At 38.0% G+C, this 20,203-nt stretch overlaps 1 protein-coding gene across 10 annotated transcripts in view; it reads left to right on the forward strand.

The window, feature by feature from the left end:
- Positions 1 to 20,203, forward strand: part of ERC2 (ELKS/RAB6-interacting/CAST family member 2) — an 830,030-nt gene that overhangs the window by 311,443 nt on the left and 498,384 nt on the right. For all 10 annotated transcript variants that reach the window (XR_012159812.1, XR_012159814.1, XR_012159815.1 and 7 more), the window contains one exon: positions 6,914 to 7,081. Coding sequence is in view for 1 of the 10 variants with exons in the window: in XM_073351518.1 (XP_073207619.1) it covers positions 6,914 to 7,081 (168 nt within the window). In the remaining 9 variants the exon portion in view is untranslated. The remainder of the gene's footprint in view (positions 1 to 6,913; positions 7,082 to 20,203) is intronic.

Below are 20,203 nucleotides of genomic sequence, written 5' to 3' on the forward strand. Positions count from 1 at the left end.
ACATATGAAATGTCATTCTTGCTTAGTACCAAGCTGATGATATACTCTAAAAGGTTGAATGCAGTTCAGCTGAGATAGTTTAACTTTCTGAGAAATGCAAACTTTTTGGCTCATGATTATTAAAGGCTGAGAGAAAAATTTAAAAGCAGCGGAAATGACTGATCAGCATGATCAATTTTCCTGCAAATGCCATATGTATGCCTGTGAATGGAAAATAAATCCATATTCGCAAGGCCCTACACAGTATGTGTGCCAACTCACTCTTCCCAACTGACTGCCCTTCTGAATAGGCTCGCGCAGAGCACTGATCACAGGGACTGACTGCTGCTGCCTTTGTGTGATACAGTGAGGATCACCTGCTGACCCTTTGGATATAGGCAGACAGCAGAGCATTAGGCATAGGACTACTCACCACTGGGAGAGTAAAGGAAAAAGTCCTAGAGGTGTGGTAGAACACCTGATAATGTTATTTTTTCCCCCTGCCAGCCGCCTTGGGAAGAAGGAGCAGCTACTAACTTGAACTGCACCTCCTCCCCTGGAGAACAGGAGTGGAGAAAGCTTGAATGTGTGTGTTAAGTTCCAGCACACATCCCCTCACCATTTTCTTTTAGCTGCCAGAAGGGCGACGGGGATGTTATAGATGGCATGTAAATTGTGTACTTTGTCTAATATTCTGCTTTAGATCTGCAGTGGACTTTCTGTCACCTGCAGGTTTTAATCTGAGCTCTCACACGTGCTTGTATGTAAAGTGCCTAGCATACATTTGAAGCTGTATTGATTAAAAACTGGTAATAAAACGCACAGTTTCTGCACAAAGAAGAACAGGGGACATTGAACAGGATGTTGGCAGGCAGATGTCACTGCATCAGTTATTCTTGGATCATGTTTTCAAGCTTTTATTTGCAACCATTAGAGATAGAAACTTATTTTTTTCAAAGTGAAAGCTTGAAATACTGTCATAATTACCTGATCCCAACAGCTGGGAATCTAGGCACAAGTTTATGTTTAAATCTATTCCTGCCTTGGGCCAGATCCTGCCACTTATGGAAGAGTGTAATTAATCTCAATGAAAGAGCCTTTACATGGGGAACCATGATCTGCTCACTTTGCAGTGTACAAAACGCCTATAGGCCTGAACAGAACACATCACTGTGATAAGGTGCAAATATTCTGATGGACTTGAGCAAGAATTTAGCCATTACAGTTTTTAACAAGAAAAATAATACTTTTGGAGGTTTGGGTTTTACCTTAATATTGTAGAAAGCCATAAAGTGTTCCTTACTGTATCATGTGTGGAAGGGCAATTTGCAGTATCACAGTACATGTGCTAATCTAAATGTAATTGGACTGGCCTAGCAGTTAACCACCAAATGGGAGATGGAAGGAAGGAGGCCATGGGCCTATCCCCTTTAAATCTAGCCAAGAGAGCAGGCTGTCTGCAGAGGGAAGTGTGTGCTGCACCCCTTGAAGCAGCCATAGTTCCACTGCACAAGTAGGAACTCTGAGAGGTACCAATTCTGATGTTCAGAGGTGCTGAGCAGCTTTGGCTCCTGTTGACTTTGTGTGAAACTGCTAATGCTCAGCACTTCTGAGAATCAGTCTCATTACGCCTGTCTGAGGAGCAACGCGCTTAGAGCTCCTGCTGCAGTGATGCCTCTCATCCACTCAGTCGCAGGCTAGTGCCTTAAAAAGGCACAATAGATTTGCTTAGGGCAACATAGCAGGTCTCCTGGGTTTTTTTGTTTTGTTTTAAATGTCACTTTGAGGCTTGCATTTTATGCTGGGTGGACTGTAAGACCTATTACTGTTATGTTCTTCTTATTCAAAATCTTCATAAAAAAGAAAAGAAAAAAAATCCAATAAACTATAGTGTAAATCTTTTTCGCAGTGTGTAGAAAAGCAATGAGCCATTTTAAGAGCAGGAAGAACACGCATCCTGAGATTCAATAGATCATCTAAATTGGTCCCAAACTGAATTTTAAAAATGGCTTTGCAAAGACTTTTGTTCAGAACAAATTTAGCATTACAAAACTCACAATATAAATCAAAACAAATCAGATTTCTTTGCAGATTATTTTGTACTCTAACAATGTGCAGTTTAACCACTAGAAATAAAGGTTGATTGATTAATATACATGACCCTTTCTGACTAGGCTTATTGCACTGCTTAAAAATGCCAAAATAACATTTATCATTGTTACTTAGTGCTAGCTTTTTTATTGTGAATTAAATTTCTCATATTTCAGTAAAATGTTGATTTAACTCCAAATCCACCACTTTCTGGTGTTACAGATTTTATATTTGAAATTTTGGATTTATAAATCTAAAATTTCTCCCTGAGAAGTGTTCTAGGACTACACTGCCATGTACTATAAAAGTATAATAATGCCTTCTCTGAGTGGAACTTACTGCTTAACTTAGCCTGGTGAGATCTATTTAACACAGACAGTGGATGATTTCAGGGATCAGCCATAGAGAGAAAAAAGGGTCCAAATTTTTTTACCTTCATTCAAGGAGTATTGCATGTGCCATTGGCTTTATTCTTTGTATCATGGTGTTTTAATCTGAATTCTCTAACTTCCAAGTAGTGATAATGTCAGTGTATTGGTGGACTACCTGCAGGCTCTCTCCACCCCAAAATCGCCTCTGCTTTCCAAACTGTAGACAGAGACTGTCCTCCCTCTCCAGAGGACAAAAAGCAGACCCTGAAAGTAGGCATATAATACCATTTTTGGCATCTCCTTTCCCATTCCAGGAGGGCCCCAGCTAAAAATTTGGGCCTAGTAGCCGTTCTTCTGGAAAAACAAACAGAAATACTTCAGTTAAGAGTAAATTGTTTTTATTTCTGTAACCCATGCTTGGCTTTGATGGGAGTTTGGGGTGTGCAAGGAATGTAGAATTGAATCCATAAAGCTTAGCTCTAACAGTGGTTTGGTTTTATTGATCTCCAGTGGCATTTAAAAAGGAGGAATTTCTGAAGAGGAACTTTTGAATGGATTTATGTTAGATGATCAAATTTTACGTTCAGCTAGTCTATCTTAAATTTTTGTGGCTATAGATTTTTCTGTGAGCTATTTCATGATTGAATACGTGTATTATTTTTTAAAAATTAAACTTAATCACAAGAAGACTACAAAAAAACTGTTTTAGCTATTTTGAACTAAAAATAACAGAGTAGGGAAGAAAATGCCTTTACTCTGTTCTCCTGGCCAAAACTTCCCCTCCCCATCTCTGCCGCTTGGTTTCTTCTCACTGCAGCATAGCTAGTTTCATTTCAGTGCAGCAGTATGCATATAGAGGGAGATGTTTCAAGTGATCATTCAAGGAACCAAGCGTGAATTGTAACTCCCATTTCAGTAATAATGGTTACAGTTAAGTGTGTATTAAAGTGCTTTGCTTAGTTAGGGCTTTGATGAGGATTTAATTGTTTTTTGTGTGTTTCATTTTAACAATATGATTGATAAAGAAAAAAAGTTAAACACCTGGGCTTATCTCCCTCCCCCACCCTTTGGTTTTTGCTTCAGTGCAACAAGCCCTTTCTGTAACAGTAATGCTTAGGGTAGAGAAAAAATTGAGATGTATTTAATGGGTATACTTTCCAATTCAGTTTATTTTCTGTTATTTCTCTTTTCCAGTTCTGCTTTATTTACTACACTGTCTATGCTACTTAAGCACCATCTTTTACTGCATTTTCCAGCGAAGAGATGTTACTTTTGCACTTTCCATTTTTGCAGAAATGGAAAACTTATACATGAATGTTACTGAATGTCAAGCTCAGCACAGCTTACACAGTGTATTTTGGACTCTTATACTCTACAGACTTCAGAGTAGCAGCCGTGTTAGTCTGTATTCGCAAAAAGAAAAGGAGTACTTGTGGCACCTTAGAGACTAACAAATTTATTTGAGCATAAGCTTTCGTGAGCTACAGCTCACTTCATCAGATGTATTCAGTGGAAAATATAGTGGGGAGATTTATATACATAGAGAACATGAAACAATGGGTGTTACCATACACACTGTAACGAGAGTGATCACTTAAGGTGAGCTATTACCAGCAGGAGAGTGGGGTGGGGGGTGGGGGGGGAAACTTTTGTAGTGATAATCAAGGTGGGCCATTTCCAGCAGCTGACAAGAACGTCTGAGAAACGGGTGGGGGGGGGGATTAAACAAGGGGAAATACATTTACTTTGTATAATGACCCATCCACTCCCAGTCTCTATTCAAGCCTAAGTTAATTGTGTCCAGTTTGCAAATTAATTCCAATTCAGCAGTCTCTCATTGCAGTCTGTTTTTGAAGTTTTTTTGTTGAAGAATTGCAACTTTTAGGTCTGTAATCGAGTGACCAAAGAGATTGAAGTGTTCTCAAACTGGATTTTGAATGTTATAATTCTTGACGTCTGATTTGTGTTCATTTATTCTTTTACACAGAGACTGTCCAGTTTGACCAATGTACCTGGCAGAGGGGCATTGCTGGCACATGATGGCATATATCACATTGGTGGATTTCCCCTTGTTTTATCCCCACCCCCCACTGTTCCTCAAACTTTCTTGTCAGCTGCTGGAAATGGCCCACCTTGATTATCACTACAAACGGTTTCCCCCCAGCCCCCCGCTCTCCTGCTGGTAATAGCTCACCTTAAGTGATCACTCTCATTACAGTGTGTATAGTAACACCCATTGCTTCATGTTCTCTATGTATATAAATCTCCTCACTGTATTTTCCACTGAATGCATCCGATGAAGTGAGCTGTAGCTCACGAAAGCTTATGCTCAAATAAATTTGTTAGTCTCTAAGGTGCCACAAGTACTCCTTTTCTTTATACTCGATAGTCATTCCAAGGTTGGATCTTTTCAATCTTAAATTATTCAGTGTTGGATCATTTAATTCTTTTGTTCCATGTACAATGCAGCATATTTAAATCCTATATTGTTACATTTTCCAGTATTAGTTATTATGGCCCTTATTCATTAAAGCACTTAAGTGCTTTGCTTGGTTGGGATGGAATTTCTCACATATATTAACTTAATCACATGCTTAAGTATTTTGCTGAATCTGGGCAATTATTATTATTTTAAAGAAGCTGTGACAAACTGTTTTACTTCAAATGCCTTTGATTATCATAAATCGTAGCCCAATAAGAAAATTTCAAACACAGTAAAGCCTGATTGTTGATGGTATGGATAGTAACTATGTCAAGTTTGCATACTACATCTTAGTGCAGACTGTGCGCTCATACAAAGAATGTCCTGTGGACCTCTTCCCCTCCCATCCACAATGGTGTAGCCCAACTCCTATTCCACTTGTTAACTATGCAATATCCCTGTGGCAACTACTGTAGAGCAGTTGTTTACATAGAAATGTCACATGAGAAAAGCATTAACATATTTTAACTGTGTAGTGCCATAATAATTTAGTCCTTTTTGAAAAAGTCACACTGTCTTTTTGCTCTTCAATCATCCTCTTCCATCTTTTCTGTCCCCTCTCTCCCCCTGGCATTGGCTTGTCTGCCACCCTGGCCCTCTTTCCACTTTACAATTGTATGTACTTCCTGTCTGCTTTGTCTCAGTCTACAGTATATGTACTGCCCAGTGCCTGGTTCTCTACTTCCTGGGACATGCTGCCTAGCCACCTGGTCATCCCCTCCCATGCTTACCCTGGTTATGGTGCCTGGTTACTTTGCTCCTTTCTCCACTGGACATTCCTTTCCTGTTGATTATTCTGCTTAATGCGTGTCAGCTTCAATCCAATTTGTGCCTGTGGTCCCTGAAGATGGCTTCATTTTTCCTCTCTTATTTCTGATGTAGACAGGTGGCCTTGCTTTCCCCCTTCTTTCCAATGCTTTTACAAATATCCAGACTCCTAACTGCTATGAAAAATCTAGCTGCCTGTAGAAACAGCTGTACACAAGTAGGAACCAGTATCACATGACCTACCAATTCTTTCCAGATCACCAACAAGTGCTCTGCTGACCATATTCTGACAACTGTTTCAATATGTATTTTTATCTTACTAATACATTCCACCAACAACCTATGTTAAAAGAACAGCAAAGTTGCATGGTTGTGTATTCAAAAAGCAGAAAATGACACAGTTAAAGTTGAATATGTATTTTCCTGACTCTTGGGGTGGTTACTGGTTTAAATTTAACACTCTATTAATAATTTGGATGGAATTTCATAGTTTGTTTTTGTTTTGTTTTTTACAAAGAAATACAAAAGAAAATCCATAATATAGAACAACTTGATTAGATACACCTCACAAGGACTTGAGGAAAGGACCTTTCTCCTTCAGATATGTTCAATTTTTATCTTACAAGATTTGCAGTGAATACAGGAAGTACTCTTATACTTCATTTATTGAGAGCCTTACAAGATGATGTACCTTGAAGAAGGTAAAGGCTCCTGTTGAAACCTCATTATTCAGTGGCACCTTCACTATTTCACTCTACAGATAAAGTACTCAGGTATTGCATAGGCTGGGTACCCTCCCTAGCTGTGTACTTCATGACTTCAGCAAGAAAACTCAAAGTAAAATGCACTGCATGTTCACGTACTATTTTCGATGGACTATATGTTTATCAAATCAAAATGAACTTTCCTAGATCATTCATAAGCACCTCAATTTAGTTGAGGCTGTTTTAACATCAAATTTCAACTTAGTACTCCGACCTTTACTGTTTTAGAGTTTTTAAACAAACAAAACACCACCACAACTCTAAAGGATAATGTTTTAATGAGGGAGTATGTTTATTTCATTCTCTTAAGAAAACAAAAACAATTTTGGGCAGAGAAAATCTTAGCCCAAAAATTGAAGATTTCAGATGCAACAGAAAATGGTTAAAATGGAAAAGCTTATGTAACATTAACTATTATTCTTTCCTTAAAGTCTTTCTGTTTCATTTATTGATTACAGGTTGATGCCTTGAGATTACGACTGGAAGAAAAAGAAACATTTCTTAATAAAAAAACAAAACAACTGCAAGACCTCACAGAAGAGAAGGGAACCTTGGCTGGAGAGATTCGAGATATGAAAGACATGTTAGAAGTAAAGGAAAGAAAAATCAATGTCCTTCAGAAAAAGGTAAGACTTCTAACAAAATATGTGAGAAACCAGCAAGAATATGTATTCATTTATTACAGTGTACTGCCTTTAATGTGATGTAAAACATAGGGACTAAGACTGCAATCCTTACTCATGGAACTAGTTCCTACTGACATGATTTGTCCTATTGACTTCAGTGGGACTATTTCTGTAAGGATTATTTACATAAGTGAAGGTTTTGAGATTGGGCCCACCATCTGCAATTATTACATTCAGTATAGAGAACACCATATGAAGTAATGTGAAGTTAAGGAAAAAACTCTTTAATAAATTCAGATAAAATTCTTTGACTTTCAAAAAAGCCAGATTCTTTTAGCCTTACTCACACTGAGTAGCGTCACTGAAGTGAATGGGACTGCTTAAGGAATAAGGTACTATTAAATGAAAGGGTGACAGAATGTGGCTCAAACTCTTTCACTTTTTATACTACACATTTTAAAGATTTGAAAAAAAACCTAATTAGAGAACCTAAATTCTTTGAGCTCTTATATCCTGTGGTTTGTGTATGCAAAAATCCAAGAAACCAAAGATGCTCCCCCAAAAGGGGAACAAATGCCATCATGACTCAATTTATTCCCCCTCCCACCCACTCCCCAAATTTGTAAAAAATAGCAAATTTTCCACAGATTCCACTAACTCACTTTACTCTATTTGGGAAGTTCGCCTTACCTTAATACTGTCCACTCTAGGGAAGGAAACCTTTTTGGAATGCTACTAGCATAGCGCTGCATCTGTTCTGTGTACAGTCTCTCCCTATATAAAATGAAAGAAGAAAGAGAAGAAAACACAAGGTCCACTAGTATCTGGAAACAAATATGTTTTAATGTATATTTTTAAAAATAAAAATAAATTCACTTTCAATTTGTAGCCTATCAACAGGTCCCTGCTCAATGTTTTGTGACATACATACATACATATGAATGTATGTATAGTATGTCTAAATGATACACTTCTTAAAACAGACTGTTGCTAATTATAAGAACAAAATTAAAAGCAAACCAAATATATCCTTCTCCAGGATTCCTCCGTCTTTAGAACTCAAGGGTTCATATGGGCTGCATGTGGCTCTATTGAAGGTTGGCTAGATGTAGATGCTTGAGCAATGCAAGATGTACTTGCATTCTCAGGAATTGAGAACATTGTCCCTGTAGGCCCAGGGAATAAGGGACTGAGTTCAAGACCAGAATTTGGATCCCTGCCCTCTGTTTTTGTTTTATGAAATTCTTTAAGAAAAAAACAAGTTGAGATTCTTGGATATTCAATTCTAGTTTGTAACCTTGATGATGTTGAAGATATCAAATCTTAAACCTCTCATTGATCCTGGACTGAATATTATTTGTTCTGGGCCTCAAATGAGGATAATTTTGAAGAGGGAAAAAATGTTATGGCTTGTGATTTTTTTAAAAAAAAGGGGGGGCAATTATTTGAAGCCGGTCAGAGGTTTGGAATATCACTAAAATTAGTTCTGGGAGATACAGATCACTAGGCAGAGTGCAGGACAGGTGGTCAAATGGGTTTGATAAATGTAATTTGTCACAGAAGTACCATAAGCAAATTAGGGACATGTGGTCTACATGAAATTACTATAAGGTGGGTGCATAACTGGTTGGTTGAAAAACTCTAGTTATCAATGATTCGCTTTCAAACTGGGAGGGCATATCTAGTAGGGTCCTGCAGGGTCCATCCTGTGTCCAATACTAGTCAATATTTTAATTAAGGACTTGGCTAATAGAATGGAGAATGTGCTTAAAAATGTGTGGGTGACACTAGACTGGGGTGGAGTTGCTATAGTTTTGGAGGACAGAATTATAATCCAAAAGGACCTTGACAAATTGGAGAATGAACTATCAGAAATCAACAAGATGAAACTCAGTAAGGACAATTGCAAAGTACTACACTTAGGTACTGAAGACAGGACAAGAAGTAATGGGTTTAATCTGCAGCAAGGGAGGTTTAGGTTATATATTAGTGTAACCTTTCTGACTGTAAGGGTAGTTAAGCTCTGAGCAGGCTTCCAAGGGAGGTTGCAGAATCTCTGTCACTGGAGGTTTTTAAGAACAGGTCAGGCATACACCTGTCAGAGATGGTCTAGGTATACTTGATCCTGCCTTAGCGCATAGGACTAGATTAGATGATCTCTTGAGTTTCCCTCCAGCCTAACATTTCTATGATTCTGATACATAGTGAATGTATGCTTTTGAATATACACTGTATTGCATTATTTTTGTTTTTATGGTTTAAGATTATTCCATTGGTGTATGAAAAGATACAGTAAATTCTCTACCTACCATACATTTTGTAAAAAACCCTGGGTTACCTAATAATCTTGCCCAAAAGATCTTCATTCCATTTGATCCCAAAGTTGTACACTTTCATATCCAATTAACTAAAATGCATGTCTGTTCTTTTATATCCATACATATATAAATAGACTTGTAGCCTTTCAAAATATCTGACTTTTTACTGACAATAACAATTCTAGAGTTGCACTACCCCTCCCAACTGAATCCCAGAGTGAACTCCTGTTACAGTCTACTCAGTGCTTCCCTGGAGTGTGCATGGTATACAGTGCCAGAAATAAATCCTCGTAAGAACTAATTGCAAAATGAGTCTGTACCGAATTGGTTCTCTAACGTTGGAATTAGTGCCTGACTTTATTTTACTTGAATAATGTACTGCATCAGGATATGTCTGATGTCCATGTTGTGCGCTAAGGACCAAATTCTTGTTTTACTTCCAGACGAAATGATCAATGGGATTACATGCATGGGGATTTGGCACTAAATCATTCTTTGGGATCATAGAGTTAAATGTATGTGTAGATGTAGACTATATGGGGTATGTCTAATGAGCCCATTGCCATAACATCTAGGTGCTGATTTACCCTGGCATGCCCAGACATAATTATTGTGTAAATATCATAATTTTATTTGTATGGTATGGATATAATGCATGGAAAATTCTTTTAGACTTACCTTTGGGTCACATTTACAACTTTAGTATGAGGCCTTCAGTAGTGTACGAATATGTTTAAGGTTACATTCATTCACAGATGATTTATCTGAAGAAAGTTCAAACTGAAACATTATCGCCCTTTCTCCCCAATTGTTTAAATAAATTCACATCATGACACTATAAAGGAATTTTTTTCTGTTTATTTTCCTTCTGTCTGGTGTACAATCCCAAAGTAGAAATTCTGTAGGTTTCCATCAAAAATACAGACTTTTCTACACAAAGCTAAAAAGTTAATCTCTTTATTGAGCCCCCCTATATTGAGACTGATTATGCAGAATGTGTTCCTTTAAAAAAAAAGCCACTCCCCATTTTTATCCCGTGTGTCCCAAAGGGATGTCTCACCCCTTCTCCAGGACCCAGTAAATTATTTTATCCTTTATCCGCTAAAGATGCGGAGGACATTTGTTATCTTCATGCCTTATAGACTTTTATATTCTGTGTCTTAATTTTAGAAAGTTTGGCTCAGTTTGACCATATGCTGTTTTTTCAATGTTTGTTTTTGTTTGTTTCATGTCTTATTTTTTGTTAATACTACAGTATTCTATAGTAGTAGCCCCAAATACTACAGTAATATTTTTGGACAATTTCTGGACAACTTCCCTCAGATTCATGACCACATAACATCACTTTGGCCTCTACAGCAATTGCTTACAAGGAAAAATTATATTTGTAAAATAATAAATTTGTATTTAGCTGTGTTTAATGCAGTAAGTTTGTCCTTTTTGAGAAGTTAATTACACTTCATTTTGTCTTCCCCCTTACACCGGTTCTGTTCCTCCTCCTCTTCTTTTTCTTCTTCTTTTTATTTTTTTTTAAATCTAGCCTCCCTATTCTATTTGTGCTTTGCTGCTGCTGGGTTCCTTTCTCCTTTTCTCCCCTAGTATATACATCCCTGCCATCCTTCTCTCATGCTCCACTGGTGTCCAGTCACTGCTCCACTTTTCTTTTTGGTCCCTTGGATTTTCTCTCCCTGTGGGGCCTTTACTTCAGCTGGTGGCAGCCAGACATTTTGGTGCTTAACATTTGAGATTCACCAATCTCTAGCAAGAACTTTGTATATTCCAAATATATTATGTGAAATGGAATATGAACTCTTTCAGATGGAACATAAGAGCCTCCGCAGAAACAGATTATTGGTCCTTCTAGTGAAATATCACGTCTCTTGCAGTGAACAAGTTGGCGTAGGTGCTGGAACTAGGGGACCTGGGGATGTGGCAGCACCCCCTGCTTGAAGTAGTTTCCATCACATACAGGGTTTACAGTTTTGTTCAATGGCTTTCAGCACCCCCTCTATAATAATTGTTCCAGCACCACTGCTGGGTTGCAGATAAATGCATGCTTGCCAAGTTAGTCTCTTGAAAACATTGAATATGATGGAACTGCAATTTTTAAAATGTTCAAACTAGTCCTTAGCCTCTTCTGAAAGTATTACAAGCCTAATTAGGAAGGCCTTCGTTTTCTTCTATGCAAGGCCAGATTTTGATGTTTTTTTCCCTGCTGAATAACACTTAGCTCTGCGAGTAGTCTTTTTTTTCCCCCCCGTGGGACTACTTTGATTAAGGTCCTACTCAACATAAGGCAGAGTATCAGAATCTGGCCCTAACTTATTTTTTTATATTGCTAGTGTGGAAGCATAAAAATGATTCTATTGAGTACTTATTAATAAAGATGGGAAAGAAAGAAAAGCATTGGGAATATTTTGATAGCCAGGAGTCTTTCTTATGCATATGAAAAACAACTAAAAAATCCTCACAGAATTGATGAGGTGAGTTCTACAGGTAGGCATCTGAGCACATGTAGCCAAAATATAGTAGAGAAAAGTAGTGGGCTAGATGCTGAGTGATTAATGCACTTTCCTTTTACTCAGTAATTTCAGTGTAGTTGTGGATGATATCCAAATAACATCACAGAAGAGGTCTTGAAATGGCTTATGGACCTACAACTATATCCATAGAATTTTGCTCTGCAGATGCCATATGCACATGAGAGACTGTGTGTAGTTTTGACCAAACTGGAAAACCACTACACTATTCAGTATAATTGTCAGTCTTAATGGAGCCCCAGGATTGGAACAGCATGCACTTGGATGATTTGGATCAAGGTGCATTGGCATGGAATAATAATAAACTTATGTCAATGTCAGAGGTGCAGTGTTGCTTAATATTTCTTTCTTTTAGAAATTTTGGCACCAGCATTTCATTTTAGTGCCAGTAAAACTAGGTATGCTGCTTTAATAACCATGTTTAACCTGGCAAAGCTAGTCCTGCACCTCATATCTGTCAGTTTAGTATGCAGAGGGGCAGACCTCAGAAATCTTTGTGTATTTCTTACCAATATTTACATGTTCTATGACTGCAGCCACAGTGTAGATTGAAAGGCCAAGGGATATGCAGTGTTACAGAAGGCAGAAAGTGCTGAAGTGGATGACAAGTCTTTTATGTCTTTCTGTGTTCCCAATTTCCTCCTGAATACAGTGGCTAATCCTGATACATTTAGCCCTTGGAATTCATAGATGTTTGAAAGCTAGTTACATACCACCCTGATATATGACTCTTTGGTGTTGAAAACAGGAGCTTTGTAGAAAGAGGAGAAAGTAGATGAGTCAATGTTAGATTTTCTTAGGACAGAAGCTTGTGGAAGTTTTTAGGGAGACTTTGGTAGGGGATTAAAATGAGATAATACAAGTGGGTTAAGAGACTATTTGCTTTCCCCTACAACACATAAACTTTTCATGTAAAATTGTTATAGTTTCCATCTCTACTAATTTAAGTTTCATGACTGATGAAGTGCTACATGATTGAAGGCCCTAAACTACCAACTAATTATGATATTTCCTACAAACTTTGAAGTCTTAACTATAATGTAATAATTAGAATGTGCATGCATAGCAGCTGGATGCTGCACACTTGGTGGTGGTGTGTTTCTGAGATTAAATTATAATGTACTGAACAGTATGTTGTGTGCCCTGTGGTTCAGTATCTTCTAAAAACAGTAAATTTACATCTTGTCTGATTAAGGCTATACTGAAACAAGCAAATGAGTCTTAATCTTGAATTTAAAAAGTTTGAAACTATATTAATATTATCAATTTACATAGGCAAGGGATTCTGCCTGAGAAGCATGAAACAGCTGCACATTCTGAATTCAGAACATTCATGCCTTGAAACAGGAAGAACTGCTGCACCTTTGGACCTGGCTTGGCATGTAAAGCCTAAGCACATCACTAAAATAGTTTGCATCAGATTTTTATAGATTTTTAAATTTGGTGTGTGGTCTCAAAATCCCACTGCAAGCTTCAGAATATTTAATGGCAGGTGTTACTATTGTTAGGAAACAGGGGGAATGTACTGAAAATACCTATGCCCAGATTTTTACAAGTGTTTAGGCATTGCTGCGGTCAGTATTGCAACACCTAGCTGATTTAGGAGCCCTAATTTCATTTTCAAAAGGGATTTAGGAATGTGGGAGCCTAAATCCAGTTGGTGGGGTTAGACTCCTAAGTGCTCTAAATCCCTTTTGAAAATGAGATTTGGGTTCAGTTAACCATTGCAACGCTGAGTGCAACAATGTCTAAATACCTTTTCAAAAATCTGGATCTTAGCATTGGCAAGACATTGGTGGTAGAGCACTGGATGTTACTACAAACTGTGTCAGAGAGCTCTTAAATAAGGTGCAACATGAACTGAGTTTGGAAATAACCAAACTATAGTGTTCCACATTAGTGCTAGAATGAGACAACACATGCTGCACTATGTAATTGTTGCTTAAAACAGACCAGGGCTCTGACAGCAGATTGTTGTTTAAAAAATTACCGTTACTTGCAAGGTAATGATGACATCAAAGCTGCTCAGGTGACGGTTGGCTTGTGTATCATGTGAAGAAATAACACCTGTAGAAGTAGATACCCCAGATAAGAATACTGTCTTCAAAGTACTGAATGCCAGAAAATGTTGTCACTATCTGCTGATGGGTGAAGCTGTGCAACACAAGATAATGTTTCCTTGGACACTCCAGGATAAAAAGGAGATACACACAGATGGAAAAACTACTCTATTTTGGACTATCAGCACTAATCCAAGAACATACCATCATAGAATTGATATCAGAGCAATCTCAATTGGTTCTGTAATGGAGCTCAACTTTAGAGCATTTAAACAATACTTGTGAAACAAATTGAGGCTGGCTGAGTAAATAAAATAAAACTAGAAAGCACAGATTAGAGCCAGGGAGGAAATTATTTTCCTGTTCCTTAAAATTTTTCTTATTTTCCAGTGGGATGAAACTGAGACCTTGCAAATATTGTCATGAAAAATATGAGAGAGCTATCTGTCATAGAATAACCACTGGTCCAGTAGTTAGGGCACTCACCTGAGATGTAGGAGACCTAGGTTCAAGTCCCTGTGACTCCCACAGCCAAAGTGAGCGCTATAACCTCTGGGTTATAGAGCCAGTCTCTCTTTGGTTCAGTCTTTTCAGTTGGAGCTGTTCCATTTTGTATAACTAATTAAACGTTCATTGGGCCAGAGAGAGACTGACTCAGAGCAGACAGTTTAACTTGGGTCTCCCACATTCTGGGTGAGTGCCCTAAGAACTGGGCGTTTTGCAATTTGGGAGTGCTATTTCCTCCTCTTGCTGTCTATCATTAAAAATTCCATTCTGGTCCCGAGAAACCTTTCCAACAAATGGTTAGTCAAAACTGATATGTTCTTGGGCAAAAGAATTGGTTTAAACGAATTTGTATTTTCTGACAAAATATTTTGTTAGCAATCCCCGACAAGTTCTAGCACAGACCCAATCAGTCCCTCTAAATCAGGGCTGTTCTTAATCTGTTGGGGCTCATGAAAAGATTTCAGTGTGGTTATGACCACTGTCTTCCCCCCTCACACCCTGCTTTACCCTTTTTAACAAAATTATGGTTCTAGCCCTTATGGTTAGAGAGAGATCCTAAAAAACAAACTGAGCATAAACTAATGCAGTTATACTGGCCTGTATCTACAGCCAGCCAGAAACAATAGCTCAAAGCGTTTATCTCACTCAAGACTCTGTGGACTTTGTGATTCTACAGTCATGGATTTTTCTACTGTGCTGCTGAATCTACCATTTTTGCGTGGAATTTGCCATTTTGCTGTGGCTGAGCACCCAATACTTTGCTTTGTCTCCCTGCTCTACTGGGACCTGCCTGTGCTGCTGCTTGCTCTCTAGTTTTCCCTTCAAGAGGAAATTAATTGGATTACAGCACATTCTCCCTGTACTGTTCTAAGGAGTGTGGCAGCACAATTCTCCTGACCATTCATCATTTCTTACTGTTTGCCCCTCCACTGTGGATTTGCTGATTACAGCCTTCATTTCCCTCTACAGCACACCTAGACCAAATCACCTACCAGATTGCTGTCAGTTCTCAGTAGCTGGTGAAGGATTCTAGCATGAGAAGGAGGGAGCAGTGAGCCATTTGGAGGGCAAGCATCCATCGTGACAAAAGAAATCTACTAAATTCCTCAAGTGAAAGCTGATGAGTTCACAAAATCAGAAGGGTGTTTTATTAAGTAGCAGTCCTGCAAACATGAAAGTTCTCTGAGCATCATAGTTGGTATCACTGCAGATAGTGTAAGCTAGTGAGCCCCTTATAATTGGGGAAACATTGTTGTGCCCTGTGTCTCATGATAGTTATGTTGTGACTGACGTCACTATGTTGGTATTTGAAATGATGGTGCCATTGGGAGTTTGCTGCTTAGGAGCTTTTGAAAATCCCATCAGGCACCTAACTACATATTCATACTCTTAAAAATATTTTTAAAAATCTGGCCTGTGTGACTAGAATCCATTGCATCCTGGGCCATGTTCAGTTCACCACAGAGCATAGGCATCAAAGAAGATGCTACTGGAACTATTAAAAGAGGTATCTAATGAGACTGTGAACTTCATAAAGGTAAGTCCACAAATTCACTCTTCACTATTTTGTGTAACCAAGTAGGAAGTTAGACACTGGGTGGTTTACAGCTATAGACACTATCAGAAATTTATGCTTCAGTAGTGATTGATGGACTTTGTTTTCTTGCACCTCACGCCTGCAGGGGCCTACCTACCCCTTCCAGCCCTGTGTGGAGAACACATCGCAGAGAGGGGGGGCGGGAGGACATGTTATCTGAGGTCATTCTGAGGGGTGTGTGTGTGTGTGTGTGTGTGTGAGTGAAGAATGAAAGCTCTTTGGGAGAGGAACTACTGTAATATGTTTGTACAGTGCCTAGAACAATGGGGCCCGGGTCCAGGATGGGGCTGTTAGGTACTACTGCAACGCTAATAATGATGATAGGTAGACAAATAGTTGGGGAAAATGTATATAGAACAGAGATAAACAGGTGTGGGGTAAATAAAAGTAATATAAAGTATAATAAAAGATTAAAATATGAGCAAGGTTCACATTTTTGTGGGTATAGGGCAAATGTGAAGGGAGAACAGGGAGGTTTGATTTGATAGGGAATTTTTAACAGGATAAGTAAATAAGTTGTGCCCATTGTAAGCTTTATGGTAGCAAGTTGTGACAAAGTTATTTTCAAACATAGTTCATACAAAAATGTGACTGTTTAATAGTTCAGAATTGTTTAGATAGAATATACTGAAGTACCTTTATTGATTTGTATGACATTTGTAATGTGAAATTAATGAGACCTGTACATAAGGGTCTCATGCTACCAATGTCACTTGCTGGCAAGATAGCTGCTGCTGAGCTCTGAAATGTCAATAGTAATTAACAATTATCTTTATTAAGTAAACAATAAATAATGATCTTTAAATAAGATACTACATTTATTCATGCTGAGAAGTGACTCCCAACATGTGAACTGACTACTAAGCTAAGCAAAGGAAAATAGTGGTGTTTTATTTTCAATAGACTGGAGGAAATTTCTTCTGGCACCGTGTAAGAGAACTACGCTATATATAATATGGCTAAGTAATGACAGAAAAAAGTACATATCTGGATGATGCTAAGGAATGGAGAGGAATTATTTAGTGTGGCACATGGAGGTATAACTACGAATAATGGAATGCGATTAAGAAAACAAAAATTGACTCACACAAAAACATATTAGGCTATGGAATAGTTTCCCATAGGATGTGGTACAAGCCCTAATGGTTGGGAATTTAAAAAATAAAACAGAAGAGAGCAGTGCAAAATGTACTTGAGAGAATAATTTTTGCATTGGCAGAAAGATGTTCTGGATGATCTAACTTCTGTCATTTCCTCATGTGCTAAACTTGTGTTCTGAACACTGTGGATTAAATCCTGGACTCACTGAAATCAATAGAAGTTTTGCCCATGATTTCAGTGGGATCAGGATTTCATCCTATATTCCAAAAAAGATTGTTGAAAGTGTCTGAAAAACAGCATTTATAATTAAAAGCCCCAAATATCCTTAATTATAACAATATCTTCCCTGGCAAAATGGAAAATGGCAAAAGAGAAAATAAAGTGAGTGTACATTTTAAAGTAGGGGGTACTTTGTGTGTAAGTTTGTAAAAGGGTGAATTCTGTAATGGATTTGCTATGGCAAGTACCCATATTTAATGAACATTAAACATGTAGAAGCGTTTATGTAGGTTTTCATGTGACTATCTAGATCTCAAGTTAAAACAGCCCCTGGGCAATTCACGATATAACAGTCTTTATGGCAATTTAAAATGATATATTATATGAAGTACTGTAAAGACTTCATGTTTTTGAACACGGTATACTTCTTTGAAGACTCTACCTAATCTTTTACTTGAACACCCTTCAGCAGTGCAATTAGCAGTTAGTCATTTGCTCAGAGTAGATGAGGCCTTCACTTGTTTTTGCTGTATTCTGTACCTTTTTTGTGAGTAAAGGTTGCAGAAAACCTAAGCAAACAGGGGACTCCTCCCTATGCATACAGTCTGTAGAAGTTAGATGGAAACATTGCTTTCTTAAAATATAAAATATGAAGTTGAAATTTGTAGTTCACAACTATATTGACTTATAGAATGTTTATAGAAACTTGTTATTAAGAGATGTCCTATGTCTCATTGCCTATAGCTTTCTGAACTTAGCATGAAGACATCTGATCTTTGTAGAAATTAGAAACAATAATTATTTAAAATACAGGATGGCCCAGTCATGCTTTTCTTTATTCCTTTTTAAAAAAAATTGTCAAAAATTACAAGGATAGATTTGCCAGCAATCATTCTCTCTTTTCTCTAGTGAGATATATTCATATTCTGACAAACCTGCATTAGAATTTTCATCTACTGATATCAAAGAAGGCTACAGTTATGGTTACTGGGAGAACTGCTTTTTGGAACCCTTTTTCCATATATCTCCATTAACCATTTTTCTGGGAGTGGTTCAAAATTTTTTTTTTCTTAGGGCTTGTCTAGTGTAACAGGATGCAGCTCCGCTCCTCTTGTCTTGTCCTGCAGAAATTGTGCAAACCCCACTAGTTATGCATTCACAGTGCTGTTTATTTTGAGTTTCCTCCACAAATACCACCACTGTTCCCATGCAACAGTCTGTTTATGGTATCCTGTGTGCTTTTGACCCTCTCATTTGGACATGAGGGGAAAAAAAAAAGTCTCCCTTCCCTGAGAAGTCTGCCACTGGGCTCAGCTAGCCCTGTTTCCCTCTCTTCCCCACCCCAGCACTTCCTTCCTGTGCCTCATCACCAGATTTGGGTTGATAGGTAAATTGGCTCTTTATCACATGCAGCCCCCCATCCCCACCTGGTTATCTAATTTTTTCAGTCAGCTTTCTCTGGGGGAACTAATTGGATCTAAGTGATCAGAGTGCAGGCACTGCTGTTCACCCTGTGCACTCTGTCACACTACACAGAGAATTATTCCAGAATAGGTATGTCTGATTAACTCCCTGTGTGAACACTCTTATTCCAGAATAAGAGTGCCTTATGCTGAATTATCTCAATCTACTTTGGAAATTTGCTAATAAATATGAAAAATAGACTTGTTGATTTAGAATTTGTTTTACATATAGTATATTACATTTGTGTTCTCTCGTTGCCACAGAACAAAAACCCCATAACTTTTGCATTTCTGGAACTCCTTGATGCTAGCAGTCAGGCTTTTCTGGTCATTTCTGTCCAGGTTACTGTGTATACTATCGCTAGAGTTTCCAGTGAGTTAATGCTTTTGACCTTTTACCACTCTTGGAAAAGCATCACCTTCACCTTTGAGGGAAGCTATTATTGGTGTTATGAAAGCATGAAGTTCAAAGACTTGAAGACTTCATACTGTAGTTAAGTTTAACAGTAATGATAAATGAGAATTCTTTGTTCTCCTTATGCTTCCCCCTTCATGTTATGGTTACCAGATGTAGTCAGAGCTAACAGTGCCCGTTTGGTCAATTGTTTTGATAACTTTCTTGTTGCCAAGTAATATGTACTTCTTGGAGGTAGAACCTATGGTGGTATGTTTGAATAAGTGTAGAAATAACCAACTTCAGAATAGAATCTGAAGCTAATTCACTTCCTTCTCATACACCTGAATTTAATTTTAACATCTAACCAGATACAGTGCTAAGATCAAAGTGAAATAAAGTGCATGGGGTGAAGAGTTACTTGGAGAAGCAAGAGGAAAATGGCATAACATTGTCTGATCTTGAAATGTGAAAGAGATGCTAGGCCTGACTTTCTTCTCACTTAGCTATAAATCTGGAGTGAGTCCACTAAAGTCAGTTATGACAGTGTAAGACCTTGTGTAAGTGAGAGGAAGATCAGCCCCACTGTTTTTATTGCATAAGAAATGTCATGCATCGAAGGCACAAATCTGTTTCTAGTCTTGGAGGGAACATGGGGATCATATGAGTCTACCTTAGAGTCCTGTTATTACTATCTACGCAGCACTATGCAGGATTGACCATACTGCTGATCAGAACAAGAGAGCTTCTGGGTGCAGCTGCTTACAGTGCCCATTGCTATTCCTCACTCAGGGTGAGAAATTGCTAACGTGCCGCTTGAATTTTTAAAGAATTAGTCTTAAAAGCAGCTGCTTGTTGATAAAGAGGATTGAAAGTATGTAGAGATATATTTTAACCTCCAGTGAAATACTTGCTGTGAGCTA

The sequence above is a fragment of the Lepidochelys kempii genome, chromosome 7 (genome assembly GCF_965140265.1).
Source record: "Lepidochelys kempii isolate rLepKem1 chromosome 7, rLepKem1.hap2, whole genome shotgun sequence".
Taxonomy (NCBI): domain Eukaryota; kingdom Metazoa; phylum Chordata; order Testudines; family Cheloniidae; genus Lepidochelys; species Lepidochelys kempii.